The sequence below is a fragment of the Macaca nemestrina genome, chromosome 12 (assembly GCF_043159975.1).
Source record: "Macaca nemestrina isolate mMacNem1 chromosome 12, mMacNem.hap1, whole genome shotgun sequence".
Classification (NCBI taxonomy): Eukaryota; Metazoa; Chordata; class Mammalia; order Primates; family Cercopithecidae; genus Macaca; species Macaca nemestrina.
Genome location: NC_092136.1, coordinates 9,602,191 through 9,624,102, shown reverse-complemented (window position 1 = coordinate 9,624,102; position 21,912 = coordinate 9,602,191). Strand labels below are relative to the sequence as shown.

The window sequence follows — 21,912 nt, the reverse complement described above, 5'->3', positions numbered from 1 at the left end:
AGATCGCGCCACTGCACTCCAGCCTGGGCGACAGAGCGAGACTCCATCTCAGAAAAAATTAGTCGGGTGTGGTAGTCTCAGCTGTAGTCTCAGCTACTCATGAGGACTGAGGTGGGAGGATGGCTTGAGCCTCACAGGCAGAGGTGGCAGTGAGTGGAGATGGCACCATTGCACTCCAACCTGGGTGACAGAATGAGACCCCATCTCAAAAAAAAAAAAAAAATGGCTGGGTACGGTAGCTCACACCTGTAATCGCAACACTTTTGGAGGCCAAGGCAGGCAAATCACTTGAGACCACGAGTTCAAAACCAGCCTGACCAACATGGTGAAACCCCATCTCTACTAAAAAGACAAAAATTAGCTGGTTGTGCTGGTGCACACCTGTAGTCCTAGCTACTTAGGAGGCTGAGGCAGGAGAATCACTTGAACTTGGGAGGCAGAGGTTGCAGTGAGCCGAGATCGTACCACTACAGTCAGGGCGACAGAGCAAGACTCCCATCTCAAAATAAAAGAAAAAAAGAAAAAGATGCGGCCGGGCGCGGTGGCTCACACCTGTAATCCCAGCACTTTGGGAGGCCGAGGCAGGCAGATCACCTGAGGTCAGGAGTTCAAGACCAGCCTGCCCAATGTGGTGAAACCCCATCTCTACGCAAAATACAAAAATTAGCCGGGCATGCCTGTAATCCCAGTTACTCGGGCAGCTGAGGCAAGAGAATCACTTGAACCCAGGAGGCGGAGGTTTCAGTGAGCCAAGATCAGGCCACTGCACTCCAGCCTAGGTGACAGAGTGAGACTCCGTCTCAAAAAAAAAAAAAATTTTAAACACTTACCTATGACTCAGTCCTTCCACTCCAAAGTATTTACCCACAAGAAATGATAGAATATATCCAACAAAGACAGGTACATGAATGTTCATAGCAGCTTTATTTGTAATAGTTCAAAACTGGACATGGTCCAAATGTCCATCAGCAGATGAATAGCTAAGCAAACTGGTGCATCCAAACAATGGAATACTACTTGGCAATAAAAAGGAATAAACTATTAATACATGCAACAGGGATGACTCGCAAATCCTTATGATCAGCTAAGCAAGAAGCCAGACAAAACACAAATACATACTGTGTGATTCTATTTACATACATTCTAGGAAGTGCAGATTAACCTGTAGTGACAGAAAGCAGCGCAGTTGTTACTTGGGGATGGGAGGCAAGAAGCAGGAGGGTGGGCTTACCAAGGGCATGGGAAGTGTTCCAGAGTGAAGGGGATGGTGGTTATCTTGATTGTGGAAATGGTTTCACGGGTGTACACGTATGTCAAAAGTCATCACGCACACATTTTTATATGCAGCTTATTGTATGCCAATTATGCCTCAATAAAACTGTCTTTCAACAATACACACTAGAAGGCAGCAACTGCAAGGCAGCAACTCCAGAGTTCTGTGCAGGACACTGCAGTGATTCCTCTCCATTTATTTTCATCATCTAGGGAAGCATCCTCTTCATTTTTGGTTTTGTCTTTCAAGCGAGTTCTATTTTTTCAGTGTTTACTTTTAAATATTTTTTTTAAATTTTTTTCTGTTTTGTTTGTTTTGGTTTTTTTTCGAGACAGGGTCTCACTCTGTCACCCAGGCTGGAGTGCAGTGGCAAGTTCATAGCTCACTGCAGCCTTGAACTCCTAGGCTCAAGCAATCCTATCTTAGCCTCCAGAGTAGCTGCGACTGCAGGCGAGTGCCACCATGCCCAGCTAATTTTTGCATTTTTTGTAGACAGGGTTTCATCATGTTGCCCAGGCTGGTCTAGAACTCCTGGGCTCAAGTGATCTGCCTACCTCAGCTTCACAAAGTGCTGGGATTACAGACATGAACCACCAGGCCCAAACTAAAATTTTATGACATAATATTTGATACATACAAAAGGATGTGTGGCACCTTACGTGAGTTAGGAACTGAGTTATAACTTAAATATCCATGAACTTACCACCAAACCTGAGAGCTGTGATATTACCAATACCTTTACAAATTCCTGGGCTCCTTATCCCATCCCACACTCCTCTCAGGGACCACCATCTCAGATTTTGTGCTTTTCCTTCCCTTGATTTTTTAATAGGGTTGTGTGTTGGGCGTGTATTGCTAAACAATAGATAGTTTCATTTTGTTTTTGAGCTTTATAAAATGCTATCGTACTGTGCATAAAGTGCTGTTTTAATTTACCTCTAAGATTCATCTATGTTATTGCATTATGTCTGTTACAGTATTTCTGATCCTCCCGACAGCCCTGCAGTTGGCTTTGGATATGGTAAACCTAAGGAAAGTAAAGCTTAGTGAGGTGGGGTGGCTCACCCAGTCCAAGGGCAGATTGCAGGGACTCCTCTTCACCACATCTTGTCCATTCCCTTACTTGCGAGGGTCTCGTGTGCACTGGCAGTGAGCAGGTGCTGGATATGCCACAGGGAACACGGCAGATCCTCCATCGTCCCGAAGCACACATCATGGCGCTCCCCTTGACTTTCACCAGGACGACTCCGGGTACAGGCCAGTTATCTGAACATCCTGGGGGGCCCACGTCCCTTCTACTTGTCCTCAAGAGTGACTTCAAGAGTCTGGTCTGGCCCTCCCACAGGTTTCTGCCCATGGAGGGCAACTGGACAGCGGCTATCACCACGACAAATGCAGCCACCCCTAACTCATTAATGCTACTTCCAGGAACTTATCCTCTAGAAATGCTTGAATATGTACAGAGGGGCACTGGCCTAAGAATATTTATTACAGCATTGTTTGTAATATAAAAATAGTGAAAACAACTCAAGTTTCCACCAATAGGGATCTCACTGCAGGTCATTAACATTTGTTATGGGAAACATACACAATGGAATACCACTAGCTGTAAAAAAAAAATTTTTGGCCGGGTGCGGTGGCTCAAGCCCGTAATGCCAGCACTTTGGGAGGCTGAGACGGGCGGATCGCAAGGTCAAGAGATCGAGACCATCCTGGCTAACACAGCGAAACCCCGTCTCTACTAAAAAAGTACAAAAAACTAGCCGGGCGAGGTGGCGGGCGCCTGTAGTCCCAGCTACTTGGGAGGCTGAGGCAGGAGAATAGCGTGAACCTGGGAGGTGGAACTTGCAGTGAGCTGAGATCCAGCCACTGCGCTCCAGCCTGGGCGACAGTGACGTCTCAAAAAAGAAAAAATTTTTTTTAAAAAAACTGAGATCTTTGATAATGCAAAACTTTCCAGGATATATACATATTTTTTCAAGGTGCACGTGATAATTTAATACATTCATATTCTCCAGGATATATTTTTTTCTTTTTTTTTTTTTTTTTTTTTGAGACAGAGTCTCGCACGGTCGCCCGGCTGGAGTGCAGTGGCACGTTCTAGGCTCACTGCAACCTCCGCCTCCCAGGTTCAAGTGATTCTCCTGCCTCAGCCTCCCAAGTAGCTGGGATTACAGGTGCCCGCCACCATGCCCAGCTAGTTTTTTGTGTTTTTAGTAGAGACAGGGTTTCACCATGTTGGCCAGGCTGGTCTCAAACTCCTGACCTCGTGATTTGCCCACCTCGGCCTCACAATGTGCTGGGATCACAGGTGTGAGCCACCACACGCGGCCCCCCAGGATATATTTTTAAAGGGCAAGGTCAGTACAATATGTGGAATATGTTAATACGTATATAAAAAATTGCAAAGAATAAAATATACCAAATTGCTTAAATATGCAAAATACTTCTAGAAGGGTTCATAAGTAACTGGGACCAGGGTGGCTGGGGACAGGGGTAAGAGGGAGACTCTTCATGACATCTCTGCTGTATTTTTAAAAATACGTACCATGGGCAAAGGCTACCCATTTAAAAATACATAAATAAAATTTAAAGTGTTAGTCTCTCAGTGCATATTACCCGGCTTCTCGGCCTTTCTTTGCTCTTGGCCTGCCTTTGCTAGCAGCAAGCATTTTATGGGAGGCCCCCACTTTGGCAGTTTACGCTCCGCAGTCCAAACCCCCTTTCCAGACTGAATCTGAGGGCTGGGAAGATCCGCCACAAGGAGGCGCTGTCTGCTGCTGGCCACTTGGTGGGTGGAAAGCCAGCCCTCCCCAGAGTGCCTTTGGTCAGGGCCTTCGCTGAGCAGGAGCTCACCTCCCTGTCCCCACTTACCCACCCTGGTCCCAACATTCCTCCAAGAAATCTGGAAAATTGGAAGTTAGGAATTCACTTTGTGTCCTTGTTACCACCGACCCCAATTTGGAAGGTGCTCCTCACTCTCCTTGGGGCTCCCGGGAACATGGGTGTGAATGTCTGGTGTGAAATGTGTTCCCTCCCCTGGGCTGGCTCCCCATTCCAGCCAAGAAACCTTCCAGTCACTGGACGGAGTCAGAATAGTTGAAACTCTGCTGGAGGGTGGCTGAGGGGACAGTGTGACACCCTGGGAGCCACTGAGCCTACTCCCATGGCTGCCATCCACCTACCACGTCACTCCGCAAGTCTTTATTGCCGCCCACCAGGTGCAAAGCTCTTACTCCAACACCTGCCTTGAATGTCAGGGGTGACGATGGGGCCTTTGCTCCAGCTGTTCCCCCCATCTGCCCCCACCTTCCTATCCCCCTAACTGTGCGCCCTTAAGGCCGCTCCCATCCTGCCTCCTGGGCTGCAGCTGCCCAAAGGCTCTGGTCAAGAGCGGCTTATCAGTGCCTGGGGCAAGAGGGGATGCCCAGCCCTGGGGATCCCGGTGTTCGGAGCTGAGCAGACAGCCCCTGGGAGAATGACAGCATAAGCACAAGCTACAGGAGGATGGCCATGAACTCAAGATGCAGGCTCCCTCCCTGGGGGCTGGTCCGTTCCTGGTAGTGACCCCAGGGCCTGGCACTGAGGCAGCCCTTGGGAGTCTGGTAGATGGACATAGGCTAGCCTTCCCGTCCAGTCTGATGATCGTGCTGTCATCTGATGTTCCTGGCCTGACACCTAGGCAGTAGGTGGAGGCAGGGATACAGGTCACACAAGCTACCTCCACGGGCAGCAGCCTCCCTGGGACTGGAGGGAACAGCCCTCTGGGGGCTCCTCCTGGGCCCTACCAGGGGCCACCCAGTGAGATCCTAGGTGGGGCAAGGACGCCCTGGATGAGAGTCCCTTTGTTGAGGCCCCCCATCTGCATGAATCCTTGGGGTGCCAAACTACAACACAGCCCTCAAACTGCAAAGCTGAGCGCCAGTTTTGAGCAAGGGCACAGGGGAAGGCACAGTGCCCCTGGGAAGGCTGCTGGGGGCCATGGCCTCCTGTCACCTCCACCTGGCTTCTCCAAGGCCCTGCCCTTCTGTGGTGCCCACAGAAAGGTGTGTTGGAGGGAAGGAGGCGGGAGATGAAGTGGTTTCACTCCCCCGACCCAGAGGGACCAGAGGAGTAAAACAAACCAGCTTTAATACCAATATAGTTCTCTCTTAAATACCGTGTTTCCCAGAACAAATGCAGGGGCAGGCTCTTGGCAGAAAGAGTAGAAAGGAAATGTGGAACAAAATGGAATGAATGGCCCAGGCCCAGGGCCCCTGCCTTGGGCACTAGGGACTCGGCTGCCTCGGGGAAGGGGAAGTGACAGCAGCTCCCCCAGTCCAGTTATTGCAGAGGCGTGGGAGGCTCCCCTCCCTCCCCAGGCCTGAAACATTTCTCAGGATTACTTCTGCCCTTCAGCCCCAGCAGGGCCAAGGCCTGGGCTCCTCTGGTCTGGGATGGGCCCCTTTGCCCAAAAGGGCCTGCAGCTAAGGCATGGGGTGGGGTGGGGTGGGGAGCCCCTGGCCAGGCCCGCCACTCTCAGTAGGTGCTCTGGTGGCCCGTGAGGATGTAGAGGTTGCTGTGCGCCTGTGGGTTGTCAGTGGGGATGCTCTCCAGGATGATGTCTCTGGAGGAGAGAGGAGTAGGGGGCGGGGCGGGAGACACTTGGCACATCAGCCCCTTCTCTGGCCTCAGGGGCATCTGAAGGGGAGGCTGGGGTGCCACTGCCTACCTGTGGGCCCCAAGGACTCGGAAGATCCTTGTTTCATCTGTGATCTCCTGGGTCACCTGGGAAGATGGGTGGGAAGCACTGAGGCCACTCCAGTAGGTCCTCTGCAAAGAGGTAGGGACCACAAGGCAGGGGACAGCTAGGTCCCTGGGCCCCACTCACCTCGTTGGTATCCAGGCTGCGGCCTTGCATCCCATGGCTCCAGAAGGCCAGCACGCTGTCCTGCAGGCACACTACGGGGACCGGGCCACCATCAGCCCTGCACCCGGCCTGGAGCCCCCTCAGCCATGCCTGAGCCTGGGTCTGGGCCACATGGGTCCTCACTGACCTCAGGTGACCAGCATGGCTCAGGAGAGGGGCTGGGGAATCTGCCTCCTCGTCCTACCACCAGCCCCAAGTCCCGAAGCCACAATGTGCTCCAGGCCAGGGAAAAGCCTGCACCCCACCTCTGGCTCACTCACCCACAGTCTCAATGGGGAAGTCAAAGGTCAGCTCAGGCGCCAGTGTGGCCGTGGGCTCGCCCTGCATGTTGACAATCCTCACACAGCCTGCACAGGGAGGGGGCTGGTGGGTGGGGACAGGGAGGCTCCCTTCTGGGAAGGCAGACCCACGTGGTCCCCTCACCCCCATACTCCCCTGCCCTAAGCCCTGCCCCCCAGGGTACTCACGTTCAAAGCTGACTAGGACTGTGTCCCTGTCCACCTGGATCACCTGCTGAGCCGAGCCTGGGATTCCCTCTGCAGGTAGAGAAGAGAAACCGCCTGGCTGAGCCACCAGTCCCCCCAACCTCAAGGGGACACAGGAGCCAGGCTACAGAGAGCCCTTAGCCATGAGGGCATGTCAGCCTCACAACAGCCCTGTGGGGCTGGGAAACCTCATCTCCCTCCAGGGCTGGGAACCGAGGCTCTGAGAGGATGAGTGACCCATCCTGGGGCTCATGGGGAGTGGGGGAGGAGTCACAGGGAGCCACGGGAGGGCTCCAGATTTAGGGGGACCAGGCCTTGTGACCCAGTCACTGTGACCTGGTACAAGTCACTTTACCTCTCGGAGCCTCTGTTTACTCATAACACAGGCAAGATGGCACTGCCTTGAGAGGCTATCATGAGGATCAAGAATAAAATCCTGAGCTGGGCACAGTGACTCACGCCTGTAATCCCAGCACTGTGGGAGGCCAAAGCCGCAGATCACCTGAGATCAGGTGTTCGAGACCAGCCTGGTCTCAAACCCCATTTCTAATAATACAAAAAGTAGCCGGGCGTGGTGGCACATGCTTGTAATCCCAGCTCCTCGGGAGGCTGAGGCAAGAGGATCGCTTGAACCCAGGAGGCAGAGGTTGCCGTGAGCCAAGATCGTGCCATTGCACTCTAGCCTGGGTGACAGAGCAAGACTCTGTCTCAAAAATAAAAAAAAAAAGGCCAGGCACGGTAGCTCAAACCTGTAATCCCAGCACTTTGGGAGGCCGAGGCGGGTGGATCATGAGGTCAGGAGATCAAGACCTTCCTGGCTAACACGGTGAAACCCCGTCTCTACTAAAAAATACAAAAAACTAGCCGGGCGAGGTGGCGGGCGCCTGTAGTCCCAGCTACTCGGGAGGCTGAGGCAGGAGAATGGCGTAAACCCGAGAGGTGGAGGTTGCAGTGAGCTGAGATCTGGCCACTGCACTCCAGCCTGGGTGACAAAGCGAGACTCCGTCTCAAAATAAATAAATAAATAAATAAATAAATAAATAAAATAAAATAGAATAAATAAAGAATAAAATCCTGTGTGTGAGACTCCTGGCTCAGGGCCTGGCACCAGATGCCTTAACCACGTGCGCCCTCCCTTCTCCCTTCCCATCATTGCTCACTATCACCCTGAGCTACCACAACACCGGGAATCCTGCTTCCTGGCTCAGAATGGGGCCTCTAGGCCCTGCCTTGCCAGATCTGCCCCTTTCCTGCACCCCGGAGCAATGTTGACTGTTTTTTGTTTTGTTTTGAGACAGGGTCTCACTCTGTCACCCAGGCTGGAGCGCAGTGGCGCGAACATGGCTCACAGCCACCTCTGCCTCCCAGGCTCAAGTGATCCTTCCACCTCAGCCCAAGTAGCTGGGGCCACAGGCGTGCACCAACATGCCAAAGCTAGTTTTTTTTGTAGAGTCAGGGTCTCAGCCTTGTCCAGGCTGGTCTCAAACTCATGAGCTCAAGCCCCGCCCCGCTCCTTGGCCTCCCAAAACGCTGGGATTACAGGCGTGAGCCACCATGCCTGGCCTGGCCAGGATTTTCTTAGCTGCCAAGCCCTTTGGTCTAATGAACCCTTTTATGGAAGCCCAGGTGAGGCTCGCTGAAGGGAGGCTGTGGGCCCCAGACCCCATATGGCAGCCCTCAAGGTCTCTGTGGAGCCACTGGCTGTGGGGAGCCTAGTTTGGGAGCCTCAGCCCTCCCTCCCTGCCTGCCTCCCTCTGTCTCTCATGCACACACACCCACCCCCAGCAGCCTGGCCCTTCTGCTCACCAGGTGGGATGAGGATGTCAGGCGTCAGGCCAGCCTCCAGGGGCAGGACATGGAACAGGACACGGCAGCCAGGCCCCTCAGGCCCCTCGGCCCCCACACACACCTGCGGCAACTCCTTCCCATCCAGCACCAGCGGCTCCAGCATCCCAGCTGGGCTGGGCAGGGGGCTGGAGAAGTTCTAGGGGGCAGCAGGGATGCTCAGGTCTCCATTTCTCCCCCCAGAGCTCTGAGGGTACCCTGGGCCTCCCCCCACCGCCCCTCACCTTCAGCAGCAGGAACTTCTGCAGTGGCTCGTACCACTGCAGCAGGAGCAGGCTGGTGGGCAGGGCGGCCAGCAGGAAGGTGGCACCCGTGTAGGGGTTCCGCACTGGCAGGGGAGCAGGCAGTGGGCACCGGGCTAGGCCTGCACTGCCCCCCACCAGGCCCCACCCCACCCCACCCCGCCCGCTTCTTACCCACACGACACTGCAAGCAGCCTTTGGTGTCAGGAATCTTGGTGGACAGAGCAAAGCGCCTGTAGGGGTGACAACCAGGGCCTGTGTCCGAGATGCCATCCATGGGCAAGGCCCCTGCAGAGCGCTATGAGGCAGGCACTATCATCTTCCCTCTTTACAAGTAAGACTGAGACTTAGAGACACAAAGTAACCTGTCCCAAGAACAGCTGGGAAGGGCGGAAGACCTGAAGCCAGTCTCCCGGGCCTGCGGCCAGGATGGGAGTGTCTCCATCCAGGCCAGGGCTTTGGGTCTCAGAATTGCTTCTAGCTCCGCGTGACTTCGGGCAAGCCACTTAACCTCTCCATGCCTGTTTCGTCGTCTGTAGACTGGAGATAATGGTGGGGCCCACCCTGGAGGGTCACAGTGAAGGCTTCATGAGTTAATACAGGGGAGGTGCTCTCGGCCGTGCTGGGAATCGTGTGTGTTCACAGAGGGCCAGCTCCTGTCATCACATATTAGGACTTTCCACCTATTTTGAGTCACTGAAAATCCTTGTCAGGTAAAGGCAAGGTATAAAGAAAGAAATGCCGGGCGCAGTGGCTCACGCCTGTAATCCCAGCACTTCAGGAGGGCGAGGTGGGCAGATCACCTGAGGTTGGGAGTTAGAGACCAGCCTGACCAACATGGAGAAACCCCGTCTCTACTAAAAATACAAAATTAGCCAGGCGTGGTGGCGCATGCCTGTAATCCCAGCTACTTGGGAGCCTAAGTAGGAGAATCACTTGAATCTAGGAGGCGGAAGTTGCAGTGAGCCGAGATCGTGCCATTGGACTCTAGCCCAGGCAACAAGAGCGAAACTCTGTCTCAAAAAAAAAAAAAAGAAAAGAAAAGAATGAAGAAATGAGAGCGTGGAGGGGCCGGGGAGCATGCAGGCTCCAGCCCCACCAGGTTACACAGGGCGCCCAACGGCCCATTTCACAGATGGGAAAACAGGCCCGGGGCAGTGAATAAACTTCAAAAGGCAAATGGCCTGCCCTCTGCTTCTCCAGCTGAGGCAACAGCCCTGTGGGGCCAGGGGGTGGCTTGCCTTGCTATCAGGGAAGAAGCAGTGAGGGACAGTCATCAGAGGGGCCCTTGCCTTGGCCACTGGGTGTCCCCTAACCCTCCAGGGGACCCTCTGAGCCTGTTTCTTCCTCTGGGGAATGTGGCTTCCTGTCACCAGCCCTGCCACCTCCACCCAGCGGCCTGGGTCCTGTTTGTACCCTCTGCCAGGACATGGAGGAAACTAATATCTGTCTCTCCCTGTCCCTGGTCCTCGTCCCTCCCTCTCCCCACACTCCTCCCACTCTCCTTCCCATCTGGTCTTTGGATGGGACAAAGGCATATATTTTGTATTTGTTTTTTCTCCAAACAACTCCAGTTCTCTGTTCTTTGCATTCAAAATGCTCACTGTGCCTCTGCCATTTCCTGAACACAGGCTCAAAGCTGCCTGTGACCTGTTGGGGCTCTGATGCGCCTGTATGCTGTAGGTCCTGGGCCAAAGCAGAGGCTTACTTGGGGACTGAGCTCAGGAAGCCCCAAGGCCACAGGGCTCCAGATGTGGTCCTGGAGTGAGCACGTTGCAGGAAGGGCCCTCCCAAGCTCCCCAGCTGTTGCAGCCACTGGCCTGGCCTTCCCTACCCTCTGCACCTGGTCCACTGCTTCCCACACCACCCACCTGGTCATGACAATGGCGGGGCCCGTAGCCCAGGGCCCCTCCCTTCAGAGCCCAGCCCCACCCCGCCATGGACTTACACAGGTCCCACTTGCACATCTAACAGGCATCTTCATGCAACAAAATTGAATTCAGCTCCCCTTGAAACTGCCCCACCTTCAACTGATGACAGCTCTATCCTTCCTGATACCCAGGCCAAAAACCTTGGAACCACCCTTGACTCCTCTTTCTCTTTCATCAGGAAATCCTACTGGCTCAACTTTCAAAAGAGAATCAGAATCTGACTGTTTTTCTCTTCTGTTTTTCTTTTTTTGAGATGGAGTCTTGCTCTGTTGCCCAAGCTGGAGTGCAGTGACACGATCTTGGCTCACTGCAACCTCCATCTCCTGGGTTCAAGCAGTTCTCCTGTCTCAGCCTCCTGAGTAGCTGGGATTACAGGCACCCGCCACCACGCCTGGCTAATTTTTGTATTTTTAGTAAAGATGGGGTTTCACTATGTTGGTCAGGCTGGTCTTGAACTCCTGACCTCAGATGATCCACCCACCTTAGTCTCCCAAAGTGCTGGGATTACAGGCGTGAGCCACTATGCCCGGACTCTCTTTTTTTTTTTTTTCCTGAGATAGGATCTAGCTCCATCACCCAGGCTGGAGGGCAATGGTGCAATCTTGGCTCACTGCAACCTCTGCCTCCCAGGCTCAAGGGATCCTCCCACCTCAGCCTTCCGAGTAGCTGGGACCATAGGCATGCCACCATACCCGACTAATTTTTGTATTTTTTGTAAAGACTGGGGGGTCCCTATGTTGCCAGGCTGGTCTCAAACTCCTGGGCTCAAGTGATCTGCTTGCTTTGGCCTCCCAAAGTGCTGAGATTACAGGCGTGAACCACCATGCCTGGCCTCTGATCAATTTTTCACCCCCATCACTGCTACCCTGGCACAAGCTACCACCACCTCCTGCAGCCTCCTGACGGGACTCCAGCTTCCACCTTCACACTCTTCGCTCTGTTCTCAACACAGCAGTTTGAGTGAGCTCCTGAAGATGATCTCAATCCATGTCACTCCTCCATAGTGGCCCCCAGGCTGCTCTGAGTCAAGCCAAAGGCTGCACTGTGGCCACGGGGCCCTCCCTGATCATCTCCCTCTCCCTCATTCAGGCCACAATGACTTCCTTGTTGTTCCTCAAACAGGCCAGGCCCACTCCTGCCACCAGACCTTTGCCCTGGCCGTCCCCTCGGCCTAGGATACCCTTCCACAGGTATCCACAGCGCTTGTGCCATCACCTCCTCTAAGTCTTTGCTCAACCAACACTTTTTCAGCAAGGCCTTTCCTCATGCCCCTGTTGAAGACCATAGTCTGCGGTGAAAATGAAGACAAGAGAAAAACAGAGCCAGGAAACGCAGATGGGAGCCTGTGGTGCCACTGAAGCCTGGACACGGCTGAGCCTGAAGCAAACCCTGATCCTGGATTTTCAGTTCCATGAGTTGTTAAATTCTCTTTTGTGCTTAAGCTAGTGACTTGCATCACCTACAAGAGAAAGAATCCCAGCCGGGCGCGGTGGCTCAACCCTGTAATCCCAGCGCTTTGGGAGGCCGAGGCAGGCAGATCACTTGAGGTCAGGAGTTTGAGACCACTCTGGCCAACATGGTGAAACCCCGTCTCTACTAAAAATACAGAAATTAGTTGGGTGTGGTGGCGGGCGCCTATAATCCCAGCACTTCATGGGGCTGAAGCAGGAGAATCGCTTGAACCTGGGAGGCGGAGGTTGCAGTGAGCCGAGAATGCGCCACCGCACTCCGGTTTGGGTGACAGAGTGCGACTATGTCTCAAAAAAAAAAAAAAAGGGCCGGGCGCGGTGGCTCAAGCCTGTAATCCCAGCACTTTGGGAGGCCAAGACGGGTGGATCACGAGGTCAGGAGATCGAGACCATCCTGGCTAACACGGTGAAACCCCATCTCTACTAAAAAATACAAAAAACTAGCCGGGCGAGGTGGCGGGCGCCTGTAGTCCCAGCTACTCAGGAGGCTGAGGCAGAAGAATGGCGTAAACCCGGGAGGTGGAGCTTGCAGTGAGCTGAGATCCGGCCACTGCACCCCAGCCTGGGCGACAGAGCAAGACTCCGTCTCAAAAAAAAAAAAAAAAAAAAAGAGAGAATCCTGATCAGCATACAGAGGGATCCCTTTAAAATCCTAGGCCAGCATCTAAGGCAGAAAGGCAGGGCTCTGCCACCAGCGTGGTGCAGCTTCCTCCTGGGCTTCTTTGCCTCCTCCCTCAGGTGGACTTTTTTTTTTTGAGAACAGAGTCTTGCTCTGTCGCCCAGGCTGGAGTGCAATGGTGCGATCTCGGCTCACTGCAACCTCTGCCTCCCAGGTTCAAGCGATTCTCCTGCCTCAGCCTTCCAAGTAGCGGGAATTACAGACGCCTGCCACCATGCCTGGCTAATTATGGTATTTTTAGTAGGGATGGGGTTTCATCATGTTGACCAGGCTGGTCTTGAACTCCTGACTCAGTTGATCCACCCGCCTTGGCCTCTCAAAGTGCTGGAATTACAGGCGTGAGCCACTGTGCCTGGCCCCCAGACAAACCCTTACACCTCCCCAGCTCACCAGGCTACTCCACCCCAACACATACTAACACATACTTGCTCTTCCCCCTGCCTGGAATGCCATTCCCTACCTCATCTGCCTAGAAACCCTGACACACTTTCAAACCTCCCAAGCCTGCCCGGTCTCTGAAGCCTCTCCACCCCTCCCAGCTCTCCCTCTAACTGGACCTCAGTACCAGGTGCTAACCATCCACATTTCTCTTTTTCTTTTTTTTTTTTTTTTTTTTTTTTGAGACGGAGTCTCGCTCTGTCGCCCAGGCTGGAGTGCAGTGGCCGGATCTCAGCTCACTGCAAGCTCCGCCTCCTGGGTTCACGCCATTCTTCTGCCTCAGCCTCCCGAGTAGCTGGGACTACAGGCGCCCGCCACCTCGCCCGGCTAGTTTTTTGTATTTTTTTTAGTAGAGACGGGGTTTCACCGTGTTAGCCAGGATGGTCTCGATCTCCTGACCTCGTGATCCGCCCGTCTCGGCCTCCCAAAGTGCTGGGATTACAGGCTTGAGCCACCGCGCCCGGCCTTTTTTTTTTTTTTGAGACAAGGTCTTGCTCTGTTGCCCAGGCTTCAGTGCAGTGGTACGATCGCCATCACAGTTCACATCAACTTCAACCTCAACCTCCTGGGCTCAAGCAATCCTCCCGCCTCAGCCTCCTGAATGGCTGGGACCACCAGCACACAACGCCATGCCCAGGCCACCATGCTCAGCTAATTTTTTTCTTTTCTTTTCTTTTTTTTTTTTTTTTTTTTTGAGACGGAGTCTCACTCTGTCACCCTGGCTGGAGTGCAGTGACGCCATCTCCACTCACTGCAACCTCTGCCTCTAGGGTTCAAGCGATTCTTCTGCCTCAGCCTCCCAAGTAGCTGGGACTACAGGCACACACCACTACGCCCAGCTAATTTTTGTATTTTCAGTAGAGACGGCATTTCACCATATTGGCCAGGCTGGTCTCAAACTCCTGACTTCATGATTCGCCCACCTCGGCCTCCCAAAGTGCCAGGATTATAGGCGTGAACCACTGCGCCCAGCCCCATTTTTTGATTTTTTTTTTTTCTTTTGTGAGACAAAGTCTCGCTGTCGGCCAGGCTGGAGTGCAGTGGTGTGATCTCGGCTCACTGCAACCTCTGCCTCTCGGGTTCAAGCGATTCTCCTGCCTCAGCCTCTGGAGTAGCTGGGACTACAGGCATGTGCCACCACGTCCAGCTAATTTTTTTTGTATTTTTACTAGAGACGGGGTTTCACCATATTAGCCAGGATGGTCTCAATCTCCTGACCTCGTGATCCACCCGCCTCAGCCTCCCAAAGTGCTGGGATTCCAGGCATGAGCCACCCAGCTTGGCCTTTTTTGATTTTTTGTAGAGACGAGGTCTCCCTGTTTTCAGGCTGATCTCAAACACGTGGCCTCAAACAATCCTGCCTCAGATTGCAGGATTGGGATTACAGGCGTAAGCCACCACACCCAGCCCCGCTGTTTCTTGAAAGCAAGGACTCACCCATCTCCCCCGTTTCTTGAAAGCAAGGACTGACGGGATTATCCATGTCCCAAAGCCCAGCACAGGGGCCAACATAGCATAAGTGCTCAGTAAACATTTGCTTAACTGTCAAGCCTCACATCCGAACAACCACAGCTCCCACAACTTGGAAAGCACTTTCACATCCACTGTCTCCTTCTTGCCTCCCAACCAGCGGTGGGGAGGGGTGGGAAGGCCATCAATTGTATTGACAGAGGAGGAAACGGGCGCTCAGAGAGGCAGAGTAACATGTCTAAGATTGCTGCAATCCCAGGAACTGGCAAGGCCATGTTCCAGCCCCTCGCTGCCCCTCTGCCTCCCACTCCCTGCAAGCCCAAGATCCCTGACCTGGGGATGATGCGCTGGGTGAGGCGGTTGGTGGGGATGGAGAGGGGAACCTGTTGCTGTAGCCTCCGCTGCTCAAACAGGCCTGGGAGGTCATGGGCCCAGATGTGCGTGGATTTCCCTGCAGAAAGGAGGAGAGGCTGGGCCTGGGGTGTTGGTGGGCAGGATGCTGAGGCGCTGGAGCTCCTGCGTGCCCTGCCTCCCTGCCTGTCCCACCTTGTACCTGAGAGTGACAGCAGCACGTTGTTCACGCAGTAGAGCCAGGAGCAGCGATGTGAAATCAGCTGGAGGCGACAGAGGGACAGGCGGTCAACACCCCAGGCCCCCCAAGGCCTCTGCCCCCCACAGTCAGCCAGGCCTCACCTTCTCCAGCGTATCCTCATGCAGTTCATGCAGGTTGAGTGTGTAGATGCCTTCCTCGGCCCCCACCACCAGGAATTGGTCTGCCAGTTTGGGCATGGGGTCAGAGGTCAGACACGCCCCTGGCCCAAGCTGAGAGATTCCTTGGGCTCCCACTTCCTCCCTGCCCCCGCCTACCCCGAGTAACAGGGTGAATCCAGGTGACAGCAGCGTGGATCCGCAGGGGGCAGCCGTTGAAGACCTTGGAGAAGCAGGCGCCCATCTGCGAAGGAGGCAAGAGGCTGGCGAGGGAGGGCAGGGGTGGTGGGTGGCGGGGCTGTGGGACTGCAGGGCTTGGGGCAAACACTTACGTGCACCTTGGGGGTTGGGGGGAGCCCGTGGCAGGATGACCTCTGGGAGGGAGGGAAAGAGTCAGGGCTGATGTGACAGCTGTAGCCAGCCATCTCCCCACCCCCCGTAGCACCCTCTCACCTCAGGATCCTCCCGCTGCTTCATGGTGGCCCAGGCCGTGGGCAGCAGTGGGGCGCTGTTGGGGCCTGAAGGAGGTGGGGGCAGGGTTCCTGCAGGCACAGGCACGCTGCAATTTCCTGCTGCAGCCCCCACCCTGGGGCTGCCTCCTGGTCTCCCAAGCCTGGGACTCACCTGGGGGACTGGACAGAGGCTCCTCTGCTGGAGGCTCAGTGGGGAGTGGCCCTAGGAATGGGGCCCGCTTGATGGTTCCCATGGCATCTTCTGGGGAGTCCAGCTCCTGGTAGGAGGGGCAGGGCCCAGCCCGGCCATTACCAGGTTGCCCTGTAACCATGTCCCACTCCCAATCGTACCCTCTGCAGTGGCCTGGATCCTAGCTCCAGCCTCCCTCCATGTGGCACCTGGAATTCTGAGGCTGACCGAATGGTCAGGCTCCTGTGGGAGGGAGATGAGGCGTGAGGCATGGTATTACTGGCACCGAGGCCGTCTACCCCTTACCCCTCCCCCAGGTCCACGCCCCTCACCTTTCCTCCAGGGCCTCCTGGACCGACTGCAGCAGGCTCCTGGGCAGTGGGGCAGAGGGGTCAGAGATCAGCCTTTCTTTTTTTTTTTTTTTTTTTTTTTGAGACAGAGTTTCACTCTTACCACCCAGGCTGGAGTGCAACGGCAAGATCTCAGTTCACTGCAACCTCTACCTTCCAAATTCTCCTGCCTCAGCCTCCCGAGTAACTGGGATTACAGGCATGGGCCACCATGCCCAGCTAACTTTTGTTTATTTATTTGAGATGGAGTCTTGCTCTGTTGCCCAGGCTGGAGTGCAGTGGCGCAATCTCAACTCACTGCAACCTCCACTTCCTGGGTTCAAGCGATTCTCCTGCCTTAGCTTCCTAAGTAGCTGGGATTACAGGCATGTGCCACCACACCAGCTAATTTTTTGTATTTTTACTAGAGATGGGCTTTCACATGTTGGCCAGGCTGGTCTCAAACTCCTGACCTTGTGATCCGCCCACTTTGCCTACCAAAGTGCTGGGATTACAGGCGTAAGCCACCGCAGCCAGCCTAATTTTTGTGTTTTAAGTAGAGATGGGGTTTCACCATGTTGGCAAAGCTGGTCTCAAACGCCTGACCTCAGGTGATCCACCCACCTCAGCTTCCCAAAGTGCTGGGATTACAGGTGTGAGCCACCGTGCCCAGCCTAATTTTTGTATTTTAAGTAGAAATGGGGTTTCACCATGTTGGCAAAGCTGGTCTCAAACTCCTGACCTCAGGCGATCCACCCACCTCAGCCTCCTAAAGTGCTGGGATTCTAGGCGTGAGCCACCGTGCCGGGTCAGAGGTCAGTCTTTCTGCCGCCCCTGCCGCCCCCTGCAGCTTCCCCATCCCTCACTTACCCACTGAGCTCTTCCTTTCCCAGTAGTGTCCACTCTTCCTCCCACTGGGGGAAACCGAGGTAGAGACCAGGGAAAAAGCAGAGATAGACACGATGTGAGAGGGCGGTCAAGAGATTCAGGAGAGGAAAGACAGACAGGGAAGGTGAGATGGAAACACGCAGGAGATGAGAGACACAGACAATGGAAGGCAGAGCTAAAGACTGTGAAAGAGAGGGCAACAGACAGCGAAGGAGGAAGAGACAGGCTGGGGGGTGAGGAGAGACAGTGACAGAACCGGTGAGGGCAGAGACAGGGAGTTAGATCACCGGGACACACAGGTGGGAAAACGAGGCTGAGCAGGGTAGGGTGGGGGCTCGGGCACATGACAGCCTCCTTTTGGGAAAGGCAGGGTCTCTGTGCTACCTTCCAGCCACCCACCTAAAAGAACTTGGCCCAGGAAGGAGCCTCTAGCCCTCCAGGTTCCTGGGTAGAACAGGCTTGCTTGGACAGCCCAAGGTCCAAGGCCCGAGGTCACCCAGCTTCAAATCTCCCTTGATTTGAGCGGCTCGGCCTCCATCCGACCTCCCTGCCCCACCTCTGGGCACCACCTTCCCCTCAAGGCCTGCCTGCTCACCGGCTCATTCAGTGGGTCAGTTTCCTTCCTGCGTGGGGCGCCAAATTTCACCTGGTGAACTGGGGGGCCCAGAGTACAGGGGTTAAGGAGCTGGAGTCTCAGGATGGACCCCCTACTCTCACACCAAATCCATGCGCACACAGGCCACCCAAAATTTGCACACTCACAGCCCCTGCTGCAGACTCACACTGGATCTCCGAAGGGGTCCTCTCGGCCGGGCCGTGCTGCCCCCGGGAATGAATGGTGTCTGGAAACATGTCATAGGTCTAAGGAAAAACAGAAATAGTGTGGACACACCTGGCACGCGCCTCATGCCAGGGCTGCTCTAGGAGCTTCACATGCACCAGTGCGTTTTGCTTTCATGACAGCCCTCTGGGACTATCATGAAATAAAATGGAACCCCACTTCACAGATAAGAGACCCCACATAGAGAGGTGCCAAAGATCATACAGAAAGCAAGAAAATGGCACAGACATGGTCATGGTCATGGTCAGCTTGGGCTCAAGGGCAGGGATCTATCAAGGGGGGTGTAAAACTCAGCATGGGAGCAAAACTCAGCATGGCAGAGACTCCCCAAGCTGGAATGGTGCCAATGAAAGGAACCTCCACCAACACCGCCCTTGGGCTCCTCCTAAGCGGACTTGCCCGAGACTCACTTTCCAGCCCCCTCACCTACCTCCAGCTCACAGTCCTCAGGGGAGGGGGTCCCTAGATGAGGGTCACTGGCTTTGTCCAGCAGCTGTGTGAGGAGGGCCCGAGGGAGCTGCTGGGTTGTGAACGGGTGCTGGAAAGTCGGAGAGGGAGGTGATCATGTTGGCCCCCGATCCAGGGCCCTGCTTTTGAGCGCTGGGCCCCTCTCCCGGCCCCCTGCCTCCCACCTGCAGGAGCTTCTCTGCTGTCGGCCTCTTCTTGGGATTCTTGGTCAGGGCCAATTTGAGGAAGTGGTGGAAATTCTGGGTCCTAGTGGGCACAAGAGCCCCCCAGATCCAGGTTAGCCCTCGTGCAGGGTGTCCTACCAGCCGCCCCATCACCCCTCTAGAAGTATCTGCTAGGCCCGCCCAGGAAGGAGCCAGCTGAGGCCGAGGGCCACTGGCCGAGCAACGCTGCCTTGAGACACAGCGGCTCCTCCACCAACCATCTGCCCTTCTTTCCTGACCACGCTGGGTCTTCAGCCCACAGAAGGACCAGGGCCCTCACTCAGATGGTCTGTAGTGGCTCAGAGAGGACAGGGCTCTTGGGGTTGCCCCCCGGGAGCTGGCAGAGGCTCCTTGTCCACTACGGGGCTGACAGAAAAGGGGGTCCCGGCAGCAGGGTGCAGCCCTTACCAGCGAGTCTTATCTCTCAGTTTAGGCGGCTGGAAGCTGCTCTTCGACATGAGCATCAGGGCCCTGTGGAGGGCGCGAGGTCAGGGGCCACGGGCAGCAGGTCAAGGGTCAGGTGAGGGGCAAGTGTTGGGCTGACCTCATGGGATGCAGGTGAAACAGAGGGGGCTGCAGCTCGCCCAGCTCAATGGCGGTGATGCCCAGGGCCCAGACGTCACATAGCTCGTTGTAGCCACCTTTGCGCTCCACGGCAGCCACCTCTGGAGCCATCCTAGAGGTGGGGTCACAGATGGGATGGCCGGGTGCCCCCCTCTGTGGCCCCTGCCCCTCTGCCCTAGGCGCAGCCTCACCAGTAGGGAGTCCCAATGAAAGACCTCCTCTTGGCCACAGACGCTGTCAGCTCGCCTGACACCCCAAAGTCAGCTGTGGGAGAAACAGCCACTCTCACCAGCCCTCTGGCTGCCACTCACCCTCCCACGCCCAGGGCTCTGGCTCCGGCTGCACCTGGCAGGGCTCAAATGGGCAGGTGGCCCTGCTTGGTCACAGCTGCCGCAGGCCCTAGGCAAGGCCAGGTCCCTCTCCTGAGAGGCATCAACCACCCTCTATCCCTGACGGAGTGCCTGGTCCCGTGTCAACTCCGTGCGGACCCAACCTCCTCCATTTTCCAGCAGGGAGAGAGTACCGTTCCATCTTCTAAGCAGGGAAACTGAGACTCAAGTGGCAAAGTGACTCGCCCAGTGACACCCAACCCTTGAGTCCAGGGTAGCCAGGGAGGGTCCACAGAACCCTCACCCTGATCGTGTCCCCAGGGTACTGACCCAGCTTGACATCTCCCTGGAGAGTGAGGAGAAGGTTGGCTCCCTGTGGGAATGGAGGAGAGAGAATCCCGTCTGGTGCCCCCGAGGGCCTCCTCCTCCCTCCCAGGAATGCCCTCGGCCTGGCGCCTACCTTGATGTCCCTGTGGATCTTCCCCTGAGAATGCAGGTGGTGGAGCCCCTGGGGACAAAAAGGAATCCCTGAGAGCAGCCACCCAGCACTGTCCCACCTCCCCCGAACCCCCTCTCAGGACTGGGGCCCCCCACCCAGGCTGCTTCTTCCTCCCCTCTCCCCAAACAGGAAGTGACTGAGCCAAGAGGGAAATGGGCTGCTTCCGGCAACAGGGCTGGGGCCCCTCTTCCCCAGGACCTGGCCCCTCGGGCCAGCCCCACCCGAGGCACTCCACCCGCCTCCCTGCTGGTCATCTGGGCTCCCAGCCCACAGCTTCTGGAGACCAGAGGTGTGGGCACCTCACAGGCCCAGCTACCTTCAGAGCCTCTCGGCAGACGTAGGCAATCTGCCGCTCCTCCAGGGGCCCAGTGGCTGAAAGGAAAAGGGAGAGGCTGGCCTGGGGGCCTGGGGTCATGCCCACCCTCCCAGGCTACCTTGTGTGGCAAAAGCAGCAGGCACTGTTAAGTGAAAGCTGTGTTGGCCACGTCCCCTCCCAACTTAGTGTAGGATACTAAAGCCAGAGATGGACAGCATTTCTCTCAAGGTCACACAGCCAGGCAGGAGTGGAGAGGAGCCCAAGTCCAGGGCCCAGAGTTCCCCTCTGGTACCCCAATGGGGTGGGGGTGGGGGAAGGCTGGGGCCTGCTGGGGCCTGGAGCCGTGGCCTCACCATGGTAAATCTCCTGCAGGGAGCCCCCTCCGCAGAACTCCATGCAGATCCACAAGCGGTCATTCCTAGGGGACAAAGAGCTGGGGTGGGCACACAGTAGGTCGCATGGGGGCTGCCTGGGGCCAGGAGGATAAGGCAGCCTCACCTGAGGTAGCTGCCAATGTAGGCCACCACATTGGGGTGACGGCACTCACGCAGGATGGTGATTTCCTGCTGGAGGGAGCTGATGTCGTCCCCTGGGAAGCACAAAGCATCATGGGGGGGCGCGCTGGGGTTGCCCTGACTCAGTGCCCCCATCTGCAAAATGGGCACAGAGTGCCTCCCTCCGGACCAGGCAGGTGCCAGGTGACAGCACCTCCTGGGGTACGCCTCTCAGGGGTCTCGGAAACGTCAACCCTCCGCCCGCACCCCGCGCCCGCAGGCAATCTGCCCTCCCTCTGGCGCAGAGGCCCGACCCGGGCCCTCACCTGGGTCTAGCTTGACTATCTTCACGGCGGCCAGTTCGGACGTGACCGTGTCGCGGGCCTGCAGGGGCGGAGGGTGAAGCGGGATGGGGGGCGGGGCCGGGGGCTGGATCCCGCCGCGGGGTGCGGGGCTGGCACCCTCCTCCCGGCTCTCCCGCCCGTCCCGTCGCCCGGCGCACCTTGTAGACGTCGCCATAGGTCCCGGCCCCCACGCGCTGCAGCAGCTCGAAGCGGTCCCGCGGGTCCTGCAGCGACACATCCCGCAGCAGCGCCATGGCCCGGCGCCGGGCGGGCCGGCGGGCGGGCGGGCGCGAGCTGTGGAGCCGGCGCTGGGCAGCGCGGGGCGGGGCGGGGCGGGCGCCAGTGGTTCTGAGGCCGCGGGGGCGGGGCTGGGGCCCGGGGGCGGGGCTGCGCCGGGGATGCCCCACCGCCCGGCCGGGAGGAGGCGCCCGCGGGACTGGCCCTCGGCGGCGCGGGGAAGCCCCGAGGCCGGGGTGGAGCCTAAGTCCTTCCGCTGCCACCGTTGCTCGTTGCGCGCGCTCCACAGGTAGGGAGCGCAGAGTCTTG

General features: G+C 56.2%; 1 protein-coding gene across 4 annotated transcripts; it reads right to left on the bottom strand.

The window, feature by feature from the left end:
- Positions 1–905: 905 nt before the first annotated feature.
- Positions 906–21,679, bottom strand: LOC105469534 (mitogen-activated protein kinase kinase kinase kinase 2). Of its 4 annotated transcripts, none has more exons than XM_011720695.2 (32): positions 21,525–21,678; positions 21,349–21,406; positions 21,027–21,117; positions 20,882–20,946; positions 20,529–20,584; positions 20,174–20,221; positions 20,044–20,086; positions 19,576–19,648; positions 19,365–19,496; positions 19,229–19,291; positions 18,782–18,863; positions 18,580–18,687; positions 18,091–18,169; positions 17,904–17,962; positions 17,291–17,334; positions 16,424–16,462; positions 16,301–16,334; positions 16,074–16,179; positions 15,903–15,991; positions 15,782–15,823; positions 15,609–15,693; positions 15,435–15,514; positions 15,295–15,355; positions 15,075–15,192; positions 8,929–8,987; positions 8,737–8,840; positions 8,474–8,651; positions 6,650–6,718; positions 6,443–6,529; positions 6,144–6,214; positions 5,985–6,040; positions 906–5,879 (listed from the first exon to the last, which is right to left on the bottom strand). In XM_011720695.2, the coding sequence occupies exons 1-32, from the start codon at positions 21,618–21,620 to the stop codon at positions 5,792–5,794; spliced, it is 2,463 nt and encodes an 820-aa protein (XP_011718997.1). In that variant the 5' UTR covers positions 21,621–21,678; the 3' UTR covers positions 906–5,791. The 4 variants fall into 4 exon arrangements, 3 of the variants coding, with proteins under 3 accessions (XP_011718997.1, XP_011718999.1, XP_070930447.1); XM_011720697.2 differs by having other exon boundaries at positions 15,903–15,967; XM_071074346.1 differs by lacking the exon at positions 6,443–6,529 and having other exon boundaries at positions 21,525–21,679.
- Positions 21,680–21,912: the final 233 nt, after the last annotated feature.

Coding starts and splice junctions, on each gene's coding strand:
- LOC105469534 (XM_011720695.2), bottom strand. CDS start 21,620: ATGGCGCTGCTGCGGGATGTGTCGCTGCAGGACCCGCGGGACCGCTTC. Junction 16,335..16,423: donor CAGGAGGCCCTGGAGGAAAG/GTGAGGGGCGTG, acceptor TCCCTCCCACAG/GAGCCTGACCATTCGGTCAG. Junction 5,880..5,984: donor CGAGTCCTTGGGGCCCACAG/GTAGGCAGTGGC, acceptor TCTCTCCTCCAG/AGACATCATCCTGGAGAGCA.